The sequence below is a fragment of the Oreochromis niloticus genome, linkage group LG11 (assembly GCF_001858045.2).
Source record: "Oreochromis niloticus isolate F11D_XX linkage group LG11, O_niloticus_UMD_NMBU, whole genome shotgun sequence".
NCBI classification, from domain to species: Eukaryota; Metazoa; Chordata; class Actinopteri; order Cichliformes; family Cichlidae; genus Oreochromis; species Oreochromis niloticus.
In genome coordinates, this window is record NC_031976.2 from 15436708 (window position 1) to 15459377 (window position 22670).

The window sequence follows — 22670 nt, forward strand, 5'->3', positions numbered from 1 at the left end:
TAGCGAGAGTTTCAGACTTGTGCATTTTCCCCCTAAATAAATTTATTGTTTCCTATAGTTTTGCAAATTCCAGCATTGTGCCAAATGATGCGTAGCTTACTTTCCACACAGAATAATTAGTGAAACTCCACAACAGGCTGTCAAAGTCTAAAAAAATCATCTCCACTGCAAAATTATGACATGAAGTTTTAAAAGGCTGAGAAAAACTAAGCAGCTGCTTAGATTTTGACCTTTTTTTTTTTAAAAAAAGGCCCATAAACTGTCCCAGAGTGCAACATTATATCACTGGAATGCCTCAGAGACATTAGAAGCAGCACTAAACATGCTAGTGTTTTGAATTGAATTAAGCTGATCTACTGTAGCTGTCAGTTTGCAGCTAATGTCAACACCCAATTTCCCAGACTGATTAAACTGGATTTGAAGTAGATGTGACTCGCATACATACAGACATCAACATCTAAGATATCAGCACTAAAACACACTTAAAATGAGCCACGCTGTAAAGAAGGAGATGCAGAAGGAGCAGATGAGTGTGACAGAGTGGTAACAGAAGTAATGTGATCACCTTGTCCACAAATCTCTTCTCTTGGCTTGTCCCTGACGGCCGGCATGGCCCAGCTTGCTCAGCTGCTGATGCCAGCTGGGCATCAGCCAGGGCGAGGCAGGTGTCAGCTGAAGGAGTGGCCATCTGAGAATCTACCTGACAGTGGGACACAGACGGAGCACAAGCGCACACACACACACACACACACACACACACATCACCCTGAAAAACGATAGCCATTTATATCCACCTCCTTTTCCCCTTTCAAGACATCAAACATGCACACGCTGAAAACGCAGCCTCACTCAGATGTAAAAAGTCTCGAGTCTCATTTTTGACTCCAGCCAACCTAGAACGATCTGTGGCCAATCCATCTTCTTCCAGTCGCCAAAGGAAAAAAAAAGGAAAAAAAAAACAATAACCATTTCAGGTTTAATGCACATATGTCATGCTAGGAGAATTGGAGGACCAGATGGCCACGATACTGTGGCAGGTGCCTCAACAAATGTTTGCGATTGCCCGTGCTGCTATTTATATCGTGGTGAAACACAGACATGCAAATATTTGCAAAAGGACAGTGGGCCCTTTTTTGTTGGGAGACAAAGTGATCATGAAAATAAACAGATGGGATGAAACCTTTTGGGTGTCAGTCACATGAACTTCGACATTCCCTTGGTTCATCTGAAGAAACTTAGTGGAAAAATTGACCAAAAAAAAAAGATAAAATGAAGGTGAAGCGGTGACAGTTATATCTAGACCAGGGGTGTCCAACATAAGGTCCAGGGGCCACAATCGGCCTGGCAAAAACTGTGGCTCTGGACAAAGGGAAGGATATATTTTGGACTTTTACCAGTATATTCATAAATTTTACAACTTGTCATGCTGATAAAGATCTCACCTAGAGCCATTCATACTGTAGTAATAAAATAATAGATAATCAGTTAAATGGCAGAAAAGTACTACAGAAATATCTGTTTTTTAAGAACGTGTCCACAATAAAATCAATAATAAATATGGGACATTTTCTGTGGTTTACAAAAAAAACCTTTCCTCCAATTACAGGACGGTCTGGAATATAAGCATGTTTATTTCTTACAGTTTAAGGCCAAAGAGTCGTTCTTCATTTACTAGAACAGCATTTCTTTATCGCGTTCAAAAACAGAAACATGTTGAACTGAGGAAAGTGTAGTAATTATGTTTCTTTTTCTTATATTGACAAGTTTCAGGCATTAAGTCTTTACGCTAATAGAAAGGGGATTTTGTTACTTGCCCAGGCCACTTAAGATCAAAGTGGGTCGTATGTGGTGTGGACCACGATGTGAAATGTTTGAGATTACTGAGCTAGGTGACCAGATCTTGGCGTTGTAGCTGCAGAATCCTTTCACCATTTAGTCCCAGCTGAACTGAAAGTAAACCCAAACTATGCAGCACTTAAAAGTACAGATCGACTAAGAAAAACAACTTTTGGATTCTTGCACAGCAACAGTCCGTTTGAGCACAGTTCAATCAGGTCGCTCTCAGTAAACAAGGCGTTTTCTAAGTCGACATCCAAGTCCATTATAAAGTCAGGGTGTCGTCAAGGAGGGAGGGGCGAGCCGAAATGAGGGAGAGAGACAAACGGAGCACCCAGATGCAGATTAGGCTGCAGAAGATGAGGGTGTAAAAGGGATTTAATGGTAGGATGGATTAGAGAAATCCTTGTAACAATGTTAAATAATTATGGTTCCAGCCGAGATCAAAGCGCCATTGATTGAACCCCTCAAGCCTTCAGCACACAGAGTCTTGGAAAGCAAAGATTGGTAAACTAGTGCTCAGACCACTCCGGCTGCTCCAGTTAAATTGGATTGGAAATATTAGGATATAGATGAATCCTTCAGGAGGCTTTCGCAAAGCTTTTGTCACCGGAAATGTAGCTTGGGAACGGTATGAAAGGTTTGATAGTGTACTGTCTCGACAGAATCATAAGACGAGGGTGTCGCAGCTGTCTCCACTGATACCTAAGCGTTTTAAGTAGACTTATAGACACACTTGACTGTTATATCAGCAAACTGAAAACTTTCAGCGCAGGCTTTCATTCAAGGTTTTTATTTTTTATTTTTTAACTTTTTTTTTCTCTTTCTCCCCCCGCTTCGTCTTGTAATCAAGAAATTTGGACGTGCATCATGGCAATTCTCCCGCAGAAAAGGAAGGTTTTATCTCGCTCCTCCAGGGGTTTATTCAAAGTCTGCTGACAAGTCTCACAAAACATGAATGACACTGAGATTGCTGATACTGATGATGAAAGTCCATCATCAGCTTCTCTGTGAGTTCAGGGCCCTGAGTGATGTAAAATTAAATTGCAATCAAAGTGCTGTGTGTAAACATTTGTCCGCTTCTTTTTTTTCCTTTTACAAATACATTTATTTCTTGAGAGATTGTTGATGAAGGCTTTGTACTCTATGCATCACCTGTGCGAGGAGAAAACAGCCCACTCCCCCAACCGCAACCGCCATCACCACCACGTACACACTCGCAAATGCACAATGTGTGATTATAGCGATGAAATATGCAACAAGAGATTAGACAAATCACTGTACTCCTGTGCTGCATCGACTCGATGCAAATTTAGTCACTGATCCGCTATACTAAGAGGCTTTATGGAGGAACTTCATGGCTGTTAGTTATATAATCTAAAATAGGACAAAAATGCAATCACTGTTCTTATCATGTGAGGGAGATGTCACTATATCCAGTTCTAGTTTTGTGCGGATACGTGGGAGAAGGCTTTAATAAGATCATTTACTTCCAAGTGTTTTGTCCACAAATCAGCTGCTTTTTGATTCCACTTCATGTGAAAACATCCAAATAAAAGAAATCAGCCCTAAATATGACAGTCCTAAAGGGCAGGTTGGTGTTGCTGTTCCTACCCTCCACACCCCTGGCGTCTTTCTTTAGCTCTCTGAAAGTGTGTTTGTTCTGTAATGCTTACCCTCCCAGGCACCATAGCAGTGCAGGTTTTTCTTTTTCTTTTTTTGCAAGAGTTCTCATTGTAATTGGCTGAATATTTGATGTGTGTATTTAGCATTAGCATGGAGACGCTGGTGCAAGTTGTGCCAGGGGATGTAACACTGGGTAAACTCTGGGTTGCTCAAGTGAAACTCGTTCAAATTGTGGAATTCGTCGTTTTCATTTGGCCTCTTTTTTTAACTTTTATTCGAGCGACTTTGGTTTGGAGTTATTTCTTCATGCGTGAATTTTGCTTTGTGGGAAAAAAAAAATCTGGTCCCCGGTGCTTCAGATAGTGTGCCATTTCATATGCGTGTGCAAACTTTTACTTTTGGTGTCCTCACAGATTTCTGCTTGGCCACAGGAGTTCAGTCAGCGCCATGCAAGCTGCATCCTACCCACCGCCCCCCCAACCCCCCTCTACTCTCACTGTCCCTGCTCTAACACACAGACTCATGTGCAGCATTCACACTGATAGGTGTTGATATCACAGCAGTACCACTGACTGTGAAGGCCTCCTATTGGTGATGAACAGCTGGGCCCAGCGTGGCCCACCGGTCACGCCAATTCCACCATCCTTGGTGTTTCTTTTGGTTTGTTTTGTTTTTTTGTCTGTTTAAAGGTGGTGGTTGTGGTGGGGTGGGGTGGGAGGGGAGGGGTGGGGCGCTGCTTGTCAAGTGAATTAAAATACCAAATAATAGTAATAATAATGATACTGAAAAGTTAATAAAAAATGGCATGTTCCTCCCTGATTGTGCGAGTGTTGTGGTATTCAATTATGCAATTTTCATTGGCATATTAATCATCTTTTCAACAAACAAGCCGCCGTTAATTAAAGCAAAGCATGGATAAAGACGTGTTGCCGGATCATCACTCCGTTTATCACCGCGCGCAGACCCGCAGTTAAGTAAATTCAGGCTGTGAGATGAATTTCAATGGTCCCCCCTGTTTCCCTGTTTCTTCCTCTCTGTTTTTCCTCTGTGTGTGTGTGTGTGTGTAGTTAACCATTTATTTATGTGTTGGAGGCGGAGTTAGTGACGTTTCATGTCGTTGTGTGTGGGAAATTGATTTTTTTTTTAAAGACAATCAGTTAACCACTAGTTGTGAATGAGTTGAATTGTTTAATGCAAGTCTCCAGTTAATGTCTCTTTCTCTTCTGTTCAGATTTCAATGTAAAAGTCTCTTTGATTACGTCTGCTACTGCTCAGATTAGTTAAAGCGACTCAAGGTGAATGAATTTTGATTTTTCTTTTTATACTGTGTCCACACTGGGCGTATAGAGGAGTCCAGGGGAACTATGTGACATCTTGGCATACATAGGACAGCTCTGTCCATTCTTCTTGTCTCATTTTTCCTCTGGCTTTCTCTGGCGCCTCTGTGCCTTGCTCATTGGTGGGAGGGGATGGAGATTATTCAGGATCTAGTAAGATATGGGCTCCTCTCTAATCATAGCTCACTGCCTCCACTGTCATTCAGTCACTAAATAGAAGTGGGGAGAATGTCTTGGTGATGGGAGCAGCCAGACAGTCATGCAAGCGCTTGAGTTCCGCCAGGAGAAGAAGAAAAAAAAGAGAAGTCGAAGCATCTGTAGACATGTCGCTTGTCCCTGTCCCTCATTGTGGAGCAACTTTATCAGTGCCAGCCGCTCACCCACTTGCTAAACTGGAGGGCCAGTCGCCTCTTAACTTAAACATAAGATCTTTGTGGTTTGAAGCACTCGGCTGCTCTGCGCCCAATGTGGATCTGAAAGGCAAACACGACTCCTGTGTCGCTGTCGCCCATCACAAAATCGCACCACATGGAAAAGTTGTTTGTGCTGTGCTAGCTCGAATCTAAATGCACTCAAACAGACTGTTGCACTGGAGCAAGATCCACCCCCCCTCCCACCCCATCCCTCAAAAGGAAAAAAAAAAAAAAGAGAGGTGATGGAGAGAGAAAGAGAGAGAGAGAGGGAGGGAGACAGAGAGGGAGAGAGATGGAGAAAGAGGAGGAGGAAGAGAGAGCGAGAGAGGGGGAGAGAAAAGTCAAAAACCTCCACATAACAATGCCGGAGAAAAATCAGAACATTTTCCACCGAAAGATGGGCCATTTCCAAATCCTTGTGCCCTATCAGACAAATTAAAGTAAATCAAGCATGAAATGAAGCAGAAGAGCCCGGAGATAAGGCTCCTTTAAGTCGTTTACAGATTAGGACAGAGAGAGAGAGAGAGGGAGAGAGAGAGAGAGAGGTGCATCTGGTCTCTGGCAGTGAAGGAGGCTAGTTTCTCATTTCACAATAGCAGCCTGTGTATAGGATTACTCTCCCCTGTCACCGACATGAGGAGCAGTGGGGGAATAGACGTCCACAAAATGTGTCTAAATATGTCCCCTCAGAAATATTTTTCCAAACTGAAGAGGAAAAAACAAAACAACAAACCTCTCAGTGTCGACCAGATGTGACACGTGATAAGCGGGCATGTTGCACAGGCGCTTCGACCCGGGCGTATCGCTCTGATTTGTTTATTTCAGTCGCCCCTTCACCTTTTCTTTTGCTCAAGTGGCTCCATCGCCGCGCGGCTTAAAAATTCAAATGTATTCAGGATTGGCTGAGCTGCGTCACGTGACTGTACGGCTGTCAGCTCCTATGCGCATGTTAAGCACGCCTCGGATCAGGTCTTTGGGGAGGTGGGAAGAGAAGGATGTGGTGGTGGAGGTGGTGGTGGTGGTGGTGGTGACGCGGGTGTTGGTGGTGGGGAACATTGAACAAATGATATTCACAAAATGTGATTTTGTTTTTAATGTCGCTGTAAACTGGGTTGTTTAATATGTGCGTCGTACTTCTATTTTCTGTTTTACATCAGCAGATTAATTGCTGTTTTATTTTAGCATTCGCAAATAATCAAAACATAATTATGGAGCTAGTTGTTCATGGAGGAATGATATTTTACAGTGCGCACACAGACACAGGCACACACACACACACACACACACACACACTATAACACCTCATTCATGCATGCACACAAAATGCAAAGAGGAGCTACCCCTCCCCATACCCCTCTAACACACACGTTCACACATACACACATCTCCACTCTCACTCACACACACACGCGCGCTCCCCTTCTGCACACCCACACGAGGCAAGGGTGCGCTGCTCTTTGATGCCGCCCGTCGAGCTCTCGCCGGATTTTGTTTCACTCCTTTCCGTGTAGCTTTTCTGGGAGTGATGAGAGGTGGGCTCGGCTCCGGCGCTCAGCCCGCTCCGAGAGAGACGAAACCCGGCCCCCGTCGCCGGGTAGCTGCTCTCCAAAGCCGCGACCTTGACCTTCCCGGCCCAAGTCTTAGGTTTAGCTCCTTTATCGCGCTATCTCCAGGCATTTAAAAATACTCCTGAAACTCAATGATTTAACCCGCTTTTACGCTGTTCACATCAAAACTGGATGAAAAAAAAAAAAAAAAGCTTAATCCATCTTATCTGTTGACTGTCAAACTGCTCCGGCTAAAACCTACTCACAAAAGACAACTAGGTCACCCAGGAAAAAGAAAAAACTGAATTCCCTGTTACTCAGGGGAAGTTGCAGGCTGGTAATTGACTTGGGAGGAGATTCAGGAGTACTTTAAAAATAGTATCCTTGTCAATTAACTGCAGAATATCAAGAAGGTGGCAATGTTTACTTGTTTTGCTTGCTAACAAAAAAAGTTGTTAAAGTATTTTTTTACACGGCCAAATATTTGAAAGCAATCTCCACCTATAGTTATGGAAAAATATAACTCTTTATGACACGGTTTGTGACAAGACTGAACCAACAGAACAGCATCTTTCTTTTGCTCCTAAAATCTTGTTATCCTTCTGTCTCGAGTGCGTGCATTCCCTATTCACATACAATCACTTACTCATCCGTCCTGACACACTCAGGTAGAGTAATGTCCTTTTGATGGTTCTGAAATTTTAAAGAAAAGCATTTAAAATAATCAGATTCCAGCATGAGTGGTGTGTGTCCTCTAGATGTTGTCGGCGATACGGCGATATCTCTGCGCGAGGACAGTCATTCTTTAAGTTTTCCCGTCTCGCTTTACATGCTATCAATAGAAATTGCACTGCTTCTCTAAAGATGGATGTCTCAGAGATTGTTGTCAGCCAGCCTCCTGCTAACTTCGCCTGGCTTTTGATGAGACGGCGTGCTTGACAGCTGGTATATTTCAATTGTTCAATGACACCAAACACCAGTCTCTGTGTTGATAATGTACTAGAGGACTGAAACTTTTGTGTGTGTGAGTGAGTGTGTGCACACATGCCGCTATACTTTTCTAAACTTTCCCTTTTTCTTTGTTGTTTTAATTGCTGCAGTTTAAAAACGATATCAAAAATCATGAGTATGAAAAGACCCTTAGTCTTGGATCCCCACATAAACACTATGTCCAGCATCCCTAGGATTACTTCCACAACTTGCAATAAAGTGGCTACCTCTGTGGCTGAAAGCTCAACCCACTTAATTTAAGTTCCAATCAGAGTGCATTTCCTCACTTGGCCACTAGAGGCCACCTCCAAAAGCGAACCAATCCCCCAGACTTTTTTCTTAACTTTTTTATATTAAGACTTAAAGATATTTCACTCAGTAACAGAGACAAACCCGTTTTCAGTACTAGGGGCCAACATAGGTGGATGCAGCTGGCATCTGTTTTGAAAGCTTCACCTCAGTTATTTCAAGTCATCGAACTAGACTACTAGATACATTTTCATGCAGTTTGAACACAAATGAATAACTGCACTAACCCTGTCCAAGAGGCCCGTGCTTCAGTTTTGCTGTGTGAAATTCTCACAAACAAAAGGCTATTTTGAATGTGACTTACTAACTAGCAGGTATCTGTATCTGTGTGATACAGCTAGAAAGTCTACAGATGCCAATTGCTAACCAAGCTAACTCTATGTCCACTTTTTACATACAGTCTATGGTTACAGGTTACCATGGAGCCTGGAAACAGGGAAAAAACTATTTGGGAAAACTGAACTAAACTAAATCCACCTTGAAGCAGCTGGCTAGGTTTTGCTCTGCTTTCCATCTTTATGACAAGCTATGCTAACTGGATGCTAGCTATAGCCATAAACTTGAGGTAGACTGAATGCAGTTGGTACTCATGTTACTTTTGGTACTACCACACCAAATCTAGCGAATGAAAACAAGTTTTGTTTCATATGATGTTTCCTTCCTTTGTACACTACAAAGGTAATATTAAACAACAATATCCTTAAGTAGTTTATGGTTTCCAAAGTGTATGGATGTTTTAAGTGTATCCATGCTGGGTACACATAAAGCAGTAGCATGGTGCACTTGAAACACCCATCCACAATGCTACCTAAGCAATTCAGCGCAAATAAAAAAGCCTTTAAAAAAATGACAAGTCAACAAAAAAATATATGATTTTAATTAATTGTATTTATTGAGCAACAGTAATTTGTAAAATGATGAACAGCAATTGCATACGCACAAACATTTAATTGTATTTTAATTCATTATTTTCTTTCAATTGAGCAACTTTTCAAACTTATTCATTTAAAGAGCAATTGCAAACAGTAATAATAACACTGGAGGCTACAACCACATAACAATAGCCTACTAAACCATTAAAAATAACAGTACTTCATTCATCTACTGAATTAGGCTGTCACTTCAGTCATTCACAGTGGTGGCATATTTGGTTCTGGCTTCAATCAGCGATTTTTACATTCAACCACATGTATGACTTTTAACCAGCAATGTTAAACAATTCAACCAAACACTATTCAACGCAATTGGATTCTACCACAGGTACAGTTGAGAAATTGCATCTCATTTTTAGCCAGCTGGCCACACTGCACATTTCTCTTAATTGTCCATTAACCTTGAATGACACTACGGCATGACATATGTTAGCCTTTAAAGCACAAAATGAAGATGACAATGATCCCATTTCAAGTTAAATAGTGAAAAAAACACATGGAAATGACATGGCGACATGAAATACTTACCTTACTTACGTGGACGCTTGCCTACTTCAGATTTCCCACATTCAAACAGGATGCTCATGTGCAGGGCAAAAATGCCTGATCTGACTTGTTACACATGTACAATTATTTGAGGTTTTTCAACTGTCCCTCTTTTTCAGCTGTACTCGGTCTACCCTAAAAGGCAAAAAACTAAGAAAGCAGATAAGATGCTCTCTTTATTTTGAACAAAACCTCTCCCCAGCCTTAACAATGTGTGTTAGCTGCCTCACCTTAAACATAATTATTTGGCACAGCCTAAATCTAAGTCAGGTTAGGTTTTAGAGCGGATATTGTAAAAAGCATAATGTGTGCAATCAGTCATCTTATCAGGAGACTGAGTTGAAACACCCATAATTACATCTGTCTTTTTTAAAAATGGTACTTCGTGGGCATTGTTGCATGTATCAACAACTAGAGGCTCGGAGACTTCCATCCAAACGACCTCCACAGCCTCCCACAGCCACCCCCTAGCCCCCTGCTCAGCCTGTGTGGAGTGTCACAGCTAAAATGCCCTAATCCCTTTGGCTTGTTTAACTCTTTCCCCCAAGCCATCCACTGCCTGAAAACAAGCCTGACCTGAAGGGGTGAATCCCCCTACTAAGCCCTCTCTCCTTCACCCCTCCACACTCCCACCCCCCCTCCCGCTGTGGCCAAACTCATGTGGTTGCCTGGAAACTTGCTCCCCAGCAAACGTTCTCCCCGCTGCTCAGGGCCAAGCGCGGCCACATGTAGGCAGGGTTAGGGCGGGTTTGGGGAGGGTGGAGGGCGGGGTGAGGACAGGGGGAGACGAGGTGGTGCTGGTGGTGGTGGGGGTCCGCAGTTGTGTTAACACAAGTGCCTTTCTCAAAGATAGTAGCGTGGGCTCTGGGTTATAAATGATGCATTTTGCTCACTTGGACCTGATAATAGGGTTTGGGTAGGAGGGGGGAGAAAGTTCGTTGCTCTCTTATCAAAGCTCTGTGACATTTCTCCTTCAGCTGTAAAATTTCATATCACATATCTGCTTTAAAGATGTGACACCTTTTGTTGAACTGATACACTGTGTTCCATTTCACCCCATATGCCTCCCTCATGGTATATTAATTTATAGCCCATTTGCTGGCTCTATAGCATGGCCTATCAGTGGAGATGACTTGGATTCAGTGGGACATCTGTGAATTGCCGCGCACAGGTTATTGAACTTTGAACAGCAGCCATTTGTTTGCCTTGATTCAGAGGCACTGCTTGATATCAAGAAGGATCGCCTGCTGTGCGGCGCTCAGGCACGGTTTCCCCTCTTGTTTCGACTCTGTCGTTCCTTGTTTTTCCCTCAACATCTGCCTTTACTGTTAATATACTCGCACTAACTGGATAAAGGTGAAGTAGACCACAAACTGGAATGGCTGTTTTAGTGCTGCGGGTAATTTCTTTTCCTCAAAGTAAGTTTGTTCTTTGAACTAGTTACAGAAGTTAAATTCACATGGAAAATACCTCGAGCGGATCCCGGTTCTTTAACAAATGTTAATATGCTTCAGCGAGATGATGATGATGTCATTTGTCATTTCTGACCATTAGCAGAGGCCCCACTCCGGGCCAGAAATTATATTAAGAAAATTCAGGTCTGAACGTCTTGTGCATTAATAGAAACATTTGTACTAAAATGCGAATCAGTCATTGAATTTTAAAGTATAGGGTGGACGAATATTTCAGTTGGAGCCTTGAATTACGGACAGATGACAAATTAAAGGAAAAAAAAAACACTGGGTCACTAGCACAGCTGCAGTGATTCCTCAAGTCTTTTGAACTGTCTGCAGCTCTTCTTAAGAGATGTTTAGTTATTTTAGTGTTTTCACGGTGACAATCACAAACACTGTTGGTCCAGAATCCCCCTGTAAACCAGTCAACCATTTGACTGGTAACCTCTCCATCCTGTCCTATAGATGTGTACATGACCATCATGGAAGTGTGTCCACTCCAATCTAGGAAGAAATTCTTAAAAGTAATCATGAAAAACACAAAGTTGGATTGAATTTCAGATCCTCCTCCCTCCAAAGGGACAAGTGGGCCCAGATCACTCTAGGGAAATACTCCTGTAATTTGTAAGTCAAACCTATTGTAATCTTCTAGAAATTCACAAAAAAATTACTTTTAAACACGCAAAACTCACATAACAAATATCATATCAAATAAAATACGCACTATGCAATCAAACATAGTATGAGGAAGTATTTATAAAGTGATATGCAAGAATTACAGAGCCTACCCAAGACTGCAGTGGACAAACTAGTGGAAATCAGTGCACTCTAAGCCTGTCACTATATCAGGTTATCTTAGTCAGCAAATATAAAGAAAATCAAAAATAATCATATCTGTATCTTTTTTTGTCAAATTGATTAAAAACCAAATTCAGATACACAGAAGGTATGAGACAATCCATACCCATAACTATACAAAACCACACAAAAAGAATTTATCACATGTGCATTATTGATACAATATCAATAAACACAATCTTTCATATTCAACACACTTACTGCCAGTACACACTTATCCTCACACCCCATATAAAACACAGCTTTCGTTTTGAATGTATTAACCTCTGTGAACGTCGTATGGCTGTAATAAAGATCTGTAACAAGCTAATACAGAATGTAATGCAAATGTGAAATTGTCAGGTGGTGGAATGAGATCATTTTCCCCAACATAATGGAGAAATAAAAAAAAGGGGAATTGCATGTTAAGGGATTGTTGAAAAGAGTTTCATTAGATCTAATAACATTATTCAAAAGTAGAAAGTGGCAGTTCACCTCTGTCTGTCAATGGTCCACACCCATTTATTCTTCACATCGTAGCAGGCTGGCATCCTGCCACTGAGAAACTCATTAGCATTGAGTCGTACACCGGAGATGGGAGAGAGGGAGACGAGGTTCCCCATTTCTTTGCACCGGAGCAGAAAAGAAAGACAGGACACACATGCACACATTAAAAAAACAAAAAAACAAACAGATGCCAGTGTGGAGCATCTTGGGTGCTATCTGAGGAAGATCTCTCCACACAAAGGGACATTCATTGGTCTGCCAAGTATCTGTGGAGTGCAGGAACAGACCCTGGAGTCTAGCGACAGATGATGATCTTATCGAGGGAGGGGTGGTGGTTGGGTGGGGGTGGTGGTGGTTGTGGATAAAGGTTGTGGTGAGGTTTTGGTTGGGGATTCGGAGCGGGGGGGGCTCTCGAGCCACATCACGAGCTCATGTTTTGCCAAGTGTGTGGCATTTGAGAATTGGATGATGAGGAAAACACTGAAGAGAGAGAACACAGGCGCTGGGTTTGTTAAATCTCCTAATAGCCCATTATGAGCTTTCCTCTTAGTTCAGTCTGCCGTTCGCAGTTTGACGGGTTAAACAGTGTGACTTCTGTATTTGTTCTAAATTTATTTGTAATGAGTATAGGTAATAGAGTTGGGATTTGGGGGCTCGTAAGAAATTGAATTATCACTGTGACATAAAGAGTTTATGCAACCGTAATTACAAAAGTTGTCAGCAGCTAGTAGTTGATGACAGAACACATCTGTCAATATTATTTATTTATTTATTTTAGTTTCTTTTTTTTTTGCCTTGCAACATTCACAAACCTGTAAATGCCCATAGAGAACGTACAGACAGCCCATGAAGGGGACTCATTATTCATCCATGGGTGTTTTTGTGGAGATCTTCCACTAGTATCTGCAACAGATGTGACAAGCCATCTGTGAGCCAAGGTCCTCAGGCAACATTTGGTGTGAGATGCACACAACTGGCACCTAAACATGGTGGACCACAAACCGCACAAATTGAATCGTACCCTCTTTACCCCCCTCCTCTTTCTCACACCTAACGTTACCCCCTTTTTTTCTTTTTTTTTTCTTTTTACTCCAATCACCCCCCCCATCCACCCAGAGAAGAGAAAGAGAAGGAGAAAGGAATCAGAATTGTTGGCTGGGGATGGCTTGAGCTGTGTGTCAAGCGGGGCTAAACAGGAACTTGCATCCAAGCGGTTAAAGGCCGTGGGTCTTATCTGAGGACAAACAGAATGCATCAAGCGGTGGCTGTTGCTCTCAGTGATGACGACCAGCTGTGCACCAATGTTTAATTATTTCTCTGTAATGAGCTTACCCACCTTCCACTGCAGCACCAGGAGGACAGCATGCAACAGCAGGAACAAGGGAGGAGGGGGGGGCAGAGGATACAGAGGGAGGGTAAGAATGAGATAATGTAGTCCAGATTATCTTGTTTTTATAAGGTCAATTTCATAAGTATAAGTAAATGTCCAGGGCATCTGTTTCAAACTTATAACAGAGGTTTGGTCTGGGGAGTGAATTTTTTTTTAATCAGAGGTGACGTTTAGCTTTTTAATGCCGCAGGTGCGACTGTTCTTGATGAGTATATGATCGCCAAGGCATGATTTTCTACTGGGCAGTAACACGAGCCCGATGTTTCAGTCATGTTTATGCATGCAAAGCTTCACATAAGCACACATTTCCATAGAGCCCTAACGGTGGAGCACAATAGCTGGCCACTGATACATGGTTGATATTTACAGAGTAGAACAGGGCTGAATAGGTCATTATACCACATACACATCGTAAAGTTCACTGATCACTTCAACCCATTCATCGTGAACCAAATGCCCCGAATACCTTTTAGCCTCATGTGTTAACAAACAGGTTATGAGACACAGTGGTAACAACACATGTAGATGTCTGTTTGTATATTAATAACACGCATTATGATCACTCGGACACACTCGGGTATATTTACCATGTTTGCTTCGTGCTGATGGCCCGAAGCTGACCCGAATTTGCACCTCCCAAAGGTCACCTCGGTCTTATTTAAAGAAGTTCTGAAACATGACTCACGCCTGATAAGAACATTATTTGAACTGCTCGTGTCCATGGAGACTATAAAACGAGACCAAATGTTGCTACAGATGTTTGAATCCAGCAGCACTTCTCAGAATTGTCAAGGCAACTAGTTAAGAGCTGCATACTTTGCCTTTGCAACACACGCACACACTCAGAGAAACATCCTCCTCTGTAAACTATGTCACAGTTTGCTGTGAGTTTTATCATAACTGTTTGATTAATCACCACGTCAAAAAGAGTACACTGAATCTAAGAGATAAGATAGCTGGGTGGGTGGGGGGGATGAGTGCTGGTAGTACTAACAGTGCTATCCGTTTCCACTGTTAATTAACTGAAGATCTGCACAGCACTAACAAGGGTCCTGCCTTCCCGGAACAACAGAAATAGGGCTGCCACTCGCTGCTCTCACCAGCCAGTAAGCCTGCACTGTCTCACAGAGATTATCTCTACACAAGACACCTTTCAAGTAGGGTTAGCACACCATGTGTCTGAGGAACACCATCAGATGGATGCTCGCTTGATTTGCTTATCCACTTTGAAGCTGCTTGGATTTTAACCTCCACTGCTTACTGTTTTTTTTTTTGTGTGTGTGTAAAACGATTGCACATGTAGGTTTAAACCAAAATGAGAATGAATGAACATAGCATTATGGCTGACTGCTTTGGCGTCTGGTGTGTTTTTTCAGGAGAGCTGGACGCATTCCTTAAAGATGGTGAGCGTCGTATCCACAGCCGACAGCAGCTCCCTTTGGGGACAACATGGGGACCCTTCGAGGGGAAGATTGAAATGAGCACTGACAACTCTACACTGGTAAGTTCTCGTTTGGCCAACTACTGTAAAACGTTAAACATTTAGCTGTAAAGCATCCTTAAAATATGAGCAGAACTCACTAAAATGATAGTGCAGTCTATATTATGAAATAAAAGTATGATTTAAGAAGTGAAATGAAGATAAAGTGTCAAATAAATGTTAATTAAATGGGATCAGGCTCACTGTTCCAGAGTCCTAAAAGAAAACAGTGAGTCAGCTCTGCTCTCTATTCAAAATGTCAATGTCTCAACACTTCAGGGATCTTTGTGTGCTTTTGTTTAGAAGGGAAAGGGAACATTTCAATAATCAAAAAGTGATGCAACAAAGGCATTCTGGTACCTACGGTGAATTATAAACGAAACAGTCATTGAAAGCGATAAAAACAAGACTGAGCTTCAGTGCCAGTTGTCATCTGACAATCAAGATTTTTAGCTGCCTGCTAGATTTTGCTGTACATTATAAAATAAGTTAAGGTCCAAGATTGAAGAGAGCGTTTATTTAGTCAGGCCGCAAAGTCAAGCTCAGCTGTAGTGGAGGCAGATTAGGTGATCTGCAAGCCGCTTTGCAACCACAGACAGTATAACAGCTGGATGTAGCTACCCATTGGTTTCCCTGTTTTTTAAGCTTTGATTTATGATTGACATGTCATTATCCAATGAGTGAGCACTGGCTTTTTCTCCTTGTTGGAACATGGTTTATCCAAGATTTGCAGAATAGATATAATTTTACCAAGAATGACTGACTACAACCAACTATTTTCACTATAGTCATGCTGACTTAAATAATAATTGTATTTCATATCCAGATTTGGCTAAACAAAACTGTATGATATATTTTATAGGCTTACTGAGCCATTTAAAATGATGCATGCATTATTGTTATTTTTGTAAGAATCCATTGGGGGCTCTATAGTGAACTAAAGCGACAAAGGTTGTTATGCTACTTGTTTGCAGTAAAAGCCTGTTTTCTTATTGTTGAGTCATGTCATGATTAAACTTAGGTCACTAAATTTAGTCAAACTTTGCCCTTAGTACCCATGGGGAATTGATCACTAGAAAGTTCTACAGCTAAGCCCGTATTAATGGCATCTCCCCTGACATTCAAACCTACCGAGGTGACTCTTTTGGGATCCAACTGGCCCCCAACATAAGCCTTTGAAGTGCATCTGTTTTACCCCTTTAATCTGCATATTTTATGACAAAACATTTTAATTGGTGGATTTGGAGCTCAGTCCAGGCTTCAGCTGAGTGAAGTCACAGCCCATTATGTTTGATGTTACTCTGCACACAGCAGCTTTATATCTCTTGTTTCGGAGATCCCAGCAGAGGCTCGTGTTGACCTGCTGCTCTGGTGGAGGGACAAGCCCTCCGTGGGTTTGATATTCCATTCTGCATTTGGATTAATTAAGAAATTCCTATTAAAGTCAAAACCAGCCTTACATTCATCTTGTTTAAAAGGAGAAAAAAAACATAAGAATAAGTCCAGGAGGATTTCAGACTCAGAGGCCATGCCATCCATTCTCCCAGATTCCTTAAACGCATAACTTTATTAAATCATTTTCGAAACACTTTTGACTGCTTTCTAAGCTCCCCTCGTGGTTTTGAAGTCATCAGTGGCTTTAAATAACTCAGGCCGTATTATAGCCATGAAATATGGCTTCTCTCAGGGTAAAGCCAGTTATCCTTGGGCGGAAAAGTGATTTGACAGAGTAACACCTCAAGTTGCCTTCCAAAGTAACACACTCCATATATTTCTCGATGAGCTGCTGCATGAATTTCACTGAAAGCCGTCCAAAATCAACCTTCAACTGTCCCTCAAATGACCCCCCTCCCGCCTCCAGACTCATCGAGTGACATCATATAAAGCATCTTCTTGAATTGTTTGCTCGTTGAGCTTTTCCAGCAGATAAAAACTTTACACATTCATCAGACTCGCTGCTGAACAAGATGCATAAACTGATTGTTGCTCTTGGCTAGAATGAGAGGTTCTTAACAAACTACCCTCTGAGGAATTCATCACTGCTGTACAGATGCTCCTTAGGTTGTTTTTTTTTTTTTTAAGCAAGCAGGTGCTGGTCATCACCTGTAATAGGCTGTGGAGGGGTTACAGAATATGCCAAACTTCTATCGCAATTAAAAGCAGAGGAAGAAGCTCTTGCGCGTTGCCTTTAAGGATCTCATGTGTGTCTATTCTCATGGGAGCCCTTTCAATGCTTTTGCTACTTGCCCTCCTCCTCTGCTAAGTTTCATCTCTCAAATGGGGTACTGGCTGTTAGCAGCTTCTCACTATCTCTCATTAAAGGCTAGGTCAACCCAGCTGGCATGTTTTGTTTTACCAAGCCTCCTTTTAGGGTTCAGTGTAACTTTTTACTTTTGTTTTTCCTTTTTTTTCTCTTTTTTTTTTGGTGCAGAATGAGCCAGAAACTCGAAAATTGTAGTATTTTGTACTTCACAAGGGATTGGTCTCATTTACAGTACCGTAAGTTTATTTCTTTACTTTCAATTCAAGCTTCTACTTATCGAGCCGCTGCATTGTTAAACGAGCAGCCTTTGGAAACGTCCCTGCACGCAGGGCTGCATTTATCTCAGTTATTTCAGCAGGAGGCACGAGAGCTGTGCAAATCTTAAAACATCTAGACAGGATCAAATCTCTGATGCCTCACCTGGAGTGAGAAAAGTTGAAATAACAAATGTAAGTGCGAGGAGAGGGAGAAGAGAAAGGGGAGGGAGGGGGTAAAAGAGGCCGGCTAGTTTTGATGCATGTCAGGGTGGCCAGTGCTGCAAAGCAGGGTCAGAAGGGGGTAGAATGCATTTGAGGTAGAAATAAAGCCTTATTGCTTCGTGGGTCTCTGCCGCAGCTAGAAGCCACACTCAGTCATTCTCATGAAGTGTGACCTCCATACACTATTAAATCTCCTTTTACTCTCTTAGATTTTTCTGAAACCATAGAGGTGAATGAATTACCCGAAGGCAGTCAGGTATGTGGCAGGAGTGACACCTCTCTCATGCTTGAAACACATGACCCGCTAGTGAGATATTGATAGAGCCGCTCTAAAATCAAACATATTTTATTCCATCGTCCAGACGCGTCACTTAAGGTATGACTTTTTAGAGGTCAAGCTATTTTTGTCGAGCCGCAGCGTACGGTGGGCTCGTAGGTCCGTTTCTCAATCCTTGGCACGACGCCCAGAGCGGGACTAAAGTGCAATGACTCCTTAAAGTGGCTTACAGTAAATAATGAAAATACAGTGAATATAAGCTGTGTTTGCATTAATCTGGACAGAAAGATGAGCACTTTGGGCACATGAAGAGCCATTTAAGTGGTCGGTGGGGGGGTGTAATGGTCCCTCGTGGAAGCACACGGGAGCTGGCGCTGGAGCTGGCCGAGCTGCCTGTGCCTATGGCGTGGGAGTCTATGTGCGTTTGGCGGCTCGTGCACGACAGGCCTCAATAGCTGAGCAGAGTGATGGATGATGCTGAGGAAGAACAGCGAGTGGAGCGTTTCATGCAGTTGTCCAGGCACGCCAGGAAAGAGAGGTAGAAAGAAAGAATGAAAGGGGGAGCGAGAGAGAGAAAGAGAGTGAGTCAGAGGGAGAAATAGCAGGAAAAAACAGAAGGGAAAAAGCGTGACAGGAAATCTGGGCATCTGCAGGACAGAGATAGGGTCACATCTCGACCGTTTATCAAAGAGGAAAGCAGATTTCACAGCTGATGGGTCGGCCGTGGCAGGTTTGTAGACCCCAGGGGCTCAGCTTGGCATGAGGGACTGGAGTTGTAGTTATTGCTGTTGCAGACCTGTTAACACAATCACACTGCACTGTGTTAAACACTGTTAAATGTTTTCTTGTATCACTCTTAGATCACTTGCAGGCTGTATAAAGTTGAACCCAAATATAGAACCAGTTATTATTTTATTTGATATTTAAAAAAAAATATCATATGGTTTTATTATGATGGTTAAACTGCACTGCAAGGTAGACGATAGTCTGGCCTGTAAACTGAGCATCAGACAGGGCAAAGTAGAGGTGGGCGGATTGATCCAAATATCGATAGTATCGATACCAATGTTGGTACTGATATTGGATCGATCGATCAATACTTTGTGTCTCTTCACTAAGTCAGTATGCAGTTCACTGTATAATGACCTATTCCTAAATAAATTATGTATTTGGAAAAAAATATACCTCAAAAATGAGGTATAAAGAACGTCTGAATCACATCTATTTCATTTCCATTTCAAAATGCATGAAAAGCTGAAAGGTGTGTTTTGTTGTGCTAAGTAAACATTGTGGAAATTCACAGTGATTTAGTGGTGATTAAAGAATTTGCAAATTGATGATGATTCATCTTATAAATCATGACACGCTGCTCTCCTCTACAAGCTGTCTTTTAGGTTAAAAGTATCCGTATTGGTATTGGTCTCGGAAATACTGGCCCTGTATTTACTCGGATACCAAAATTTGCACCACTGCACTATTGCGAAACGAGGGAAGGCAGAAGGGGTCAAACTGAGTAATGGGCAAAAAGTAAAACAGGAGAAATAATCTAAAAAAGACTAAAGCACCCGAGAGTTGGCTCAGAGCTCCTGTTGTTAGCTGCTTTGCCCGCTCTGTTCCTCTTCCTCCTCCTCTCCTCCTCTCTCCTCTCTCTCTGACTGATGAAGCTGCCAGAGCGCCGTCTCATCCCTCACTTCTCTCACTGATCAATCAGACCATTAGACTCCAATTACAGCCGCAGCCCTGGTGCAGGTGAGCGACGAGCACATTCAGCCGCCTGCCGACAACGCCTCCACCCGGCTTTCTCACACTCTCCAAATTAACGCAAATTAATAGTGACACTCAGACATAAATGTCTGCAATCGGGGGGCTAAATTAACAGTCTGGGTCGAAGCTATTGAGTAGCAGGTGTCTTTAAAAGCGGTAATTACCTATGCTGGACAGAACCGGGAGGAGAAGGTGGCCCACGGTTTGCCTGGAGTAAGAGGCCTGGCCCCGGTGAGCCTGGCTTCCATTGTAGGTGTTAATAATTGATTGGGAGGCAGGCTATTAATGAGCAGCAGATTTAGAGCTCTGTTGTAAATGTGTGTTGATGAGGGTGTTGCCGCCTCTTGTACAATGCCATACCAATGCTAATTACTGGGGCTTAGTCAAGGTGCAACTGTAATGAGTCTGGATTCAATAGAATTCTGCTCTTTATGTGTTTTGAGGGCCTTTTAGTACAAATTACACAGTAATTAAATTGCATAAGACTCGCCTAATTAAAGTTTCAGATCTGTCGGGGAGTTGTTGTTTTTTTCTTTTTAATCTTGCTTTCTATCTTAATATTGTCGTATGCTAGTTCAATTTGCTGTGAGCTTAGGTCTATGATACAAACATATCTGCTACTGTAATCTCTGTTTCATACAAGGTCCCTAATACAAAGAGAACGATTTCAAAGACTGCAGGCAACAAGGACATTATAAAAGTCAATAAGTGCTACAGGCTAATTAAGCACAACAAGAATAGAGCCCGATGTTATAATATTACCCTTGAAACATACATCATTGGAATCATTCTGATACAGTGTTTCGTATGTATATCTACAATATCTGAGCCTCGGTGGAATTGTTCTCTTTAACCTCTAGATTAAAAGCACCTCAAGGAAACAGCTAGCATTGGAGAACTATTAAGTGCGAGCAAGGCAACTTCTGTTACTCTTTATTTTGCCTTATTGTGTCGTTTAGAGCTGTTAGAGGCACAAAATGAAGCCTTAATTAATTCTTTTATGTCCGCTGGTGTCAAGTCTCACACTGAATCGGGGTCAAAAATGATATTTTAGTTTTAAAAAAGTGCATGAGAACGTAGCGTTTAATGCCTGTGCGCTTAGACATGGCGCCATGTTTGAGTGCACTTGAGTGTGTGTGTGTGCGTTTAGGTCATAGCGTTTGCGCGTTTGTGAATGTGCTGGTGTGTGGGAGGGCGCGTGCATGCGCCGGAGACTGCGCGCCACTTTTGGCTGTGAACAGAGAGCTTTAGCTTGTAACTACAGAAGAGCGAAAATGTCAAGATACTGTCCTAATTTTCACCTGGGACAGAGAGAGGCAGAGGCTGTCAACCGATGGAGTGTGATTATAGTGTAATTTAGTACAAGGGTAGGAATATGTGGCTGTGCAACCAAACAAAAAAAGAAGAAGAAGCAAAAAAAAAATGCTCCAGAAATTATTCAGCCCATCACTCAAGCCATTTATCTCACCCCTTTTGCCCACCCTCTCCCTCCAATATGTTTATTGTTAGCTACCCCTAAACTTTAACAAGTGGTGGTGGATTTTTCTGTTTCAGAAATTATATTTTTCTTCTTGTCATTGCTTCATTAATCAAGAGGAGGCATTCTGAAAAATGTTTTGTTTTGGAGGCTGCAATCTATTTTGTGTGTGTGTGTGTGTTGTAGTTAATCTGCGCCCGTGGCAGGTTTCCCCTCCGAAACGCAGCGCTAAGCAGCGGTATCGCAGGCCTATTGTTGTAGCCTCTGTCATAGCAAGGAGAGCCTGATGCAGGCCTGGGCTCGCCTGATAAGGAAAAGAGGATTCAACATGGCTGGAAAGGAGAATCAGTGGGACTTGAGAGTGGAGTACGGATGGGGCAGATGCGCTCGCACACACACGCATGCAGACGCACACACACATACGTGCAAAGTCCCACAAACATACAGAATGATGCACGCGTGTTCTACACACATACAGTCACACATGAGCCGACACACACACACGTACACAAACACACACATACAAATCATCACCATCATCACACTGGCACATGCCCAGGCAATTATTTACAGTAACATCCAATTACATATGCAAGAAGGCACCCCAGGATAGGACCTCTCTGTAGCTTAGCTGCTAAATCACATACACACATTCACACGCAGCCTCAGATATGCATGCACACAAACAAACAAACTATTAAAAAAAATAAGAAAAAGAATCAGAAGTCATTTATGTTTGCATTTAAAGGTGGCCGGCACTTTCTATCTGAAAGTCACACTGTCTTGGATGTGGTTTGTGAAACGGCCGACATTATCGGGACTAACAGGATTTGAATTTCTGTGTTGGACACACAAATAATTTTGGCACGGAGAATGTGGCTTCATCTAATGAAATAATGGGCCCAAATTTTAGGCGGAGAACCAATTTGTGATTGCATGCATCAATTATTTCTTGGGTTTAAACCAATATCAGGGCTGGGGTCTCTTCAGATGGGTAAAATGGTAATTATCTGGCCTGTTTTCCCTTGCTCAATGTCATCCATATATTTATCGATGGCATTATCAATGGTTTTCATGTTCTTACATGAAAAGGACCAAACATCCAAGCTCGTTCCATTGAAGTAGCTTTTTAAATCGGGGCTTTTTAACACAGATCAACATGACATTGATGTCTGCTTGTGAGTCAAATGCAGAATGCAGAATTGG

General features: G+C 42.3%; 1 protein-coding gene across 2 annotated transcripts in view; it reads left to right on the top strand.

Moving 5' to 3' along the window:
* The window catches only part of zfpm2a (zinc finger protein, FOG family member 2a), a 121116-nt gene that overhangs the window by 41621 nt on the left and 56825 nt on the right, over positions 1–22670 (top strand). For both annotated transcript variants that reach the window (XM_005472533.4, XM_013276489.3), the window contains exon 4: positions 15101–15225. In XM_005472533.4, the coding sequence (XP_005472590.1) occupies positions 15101–15225 (125 nt within the window). The remainder of the gene's footprint in view (positions 1–15100; positions 15226–22670) is intronic.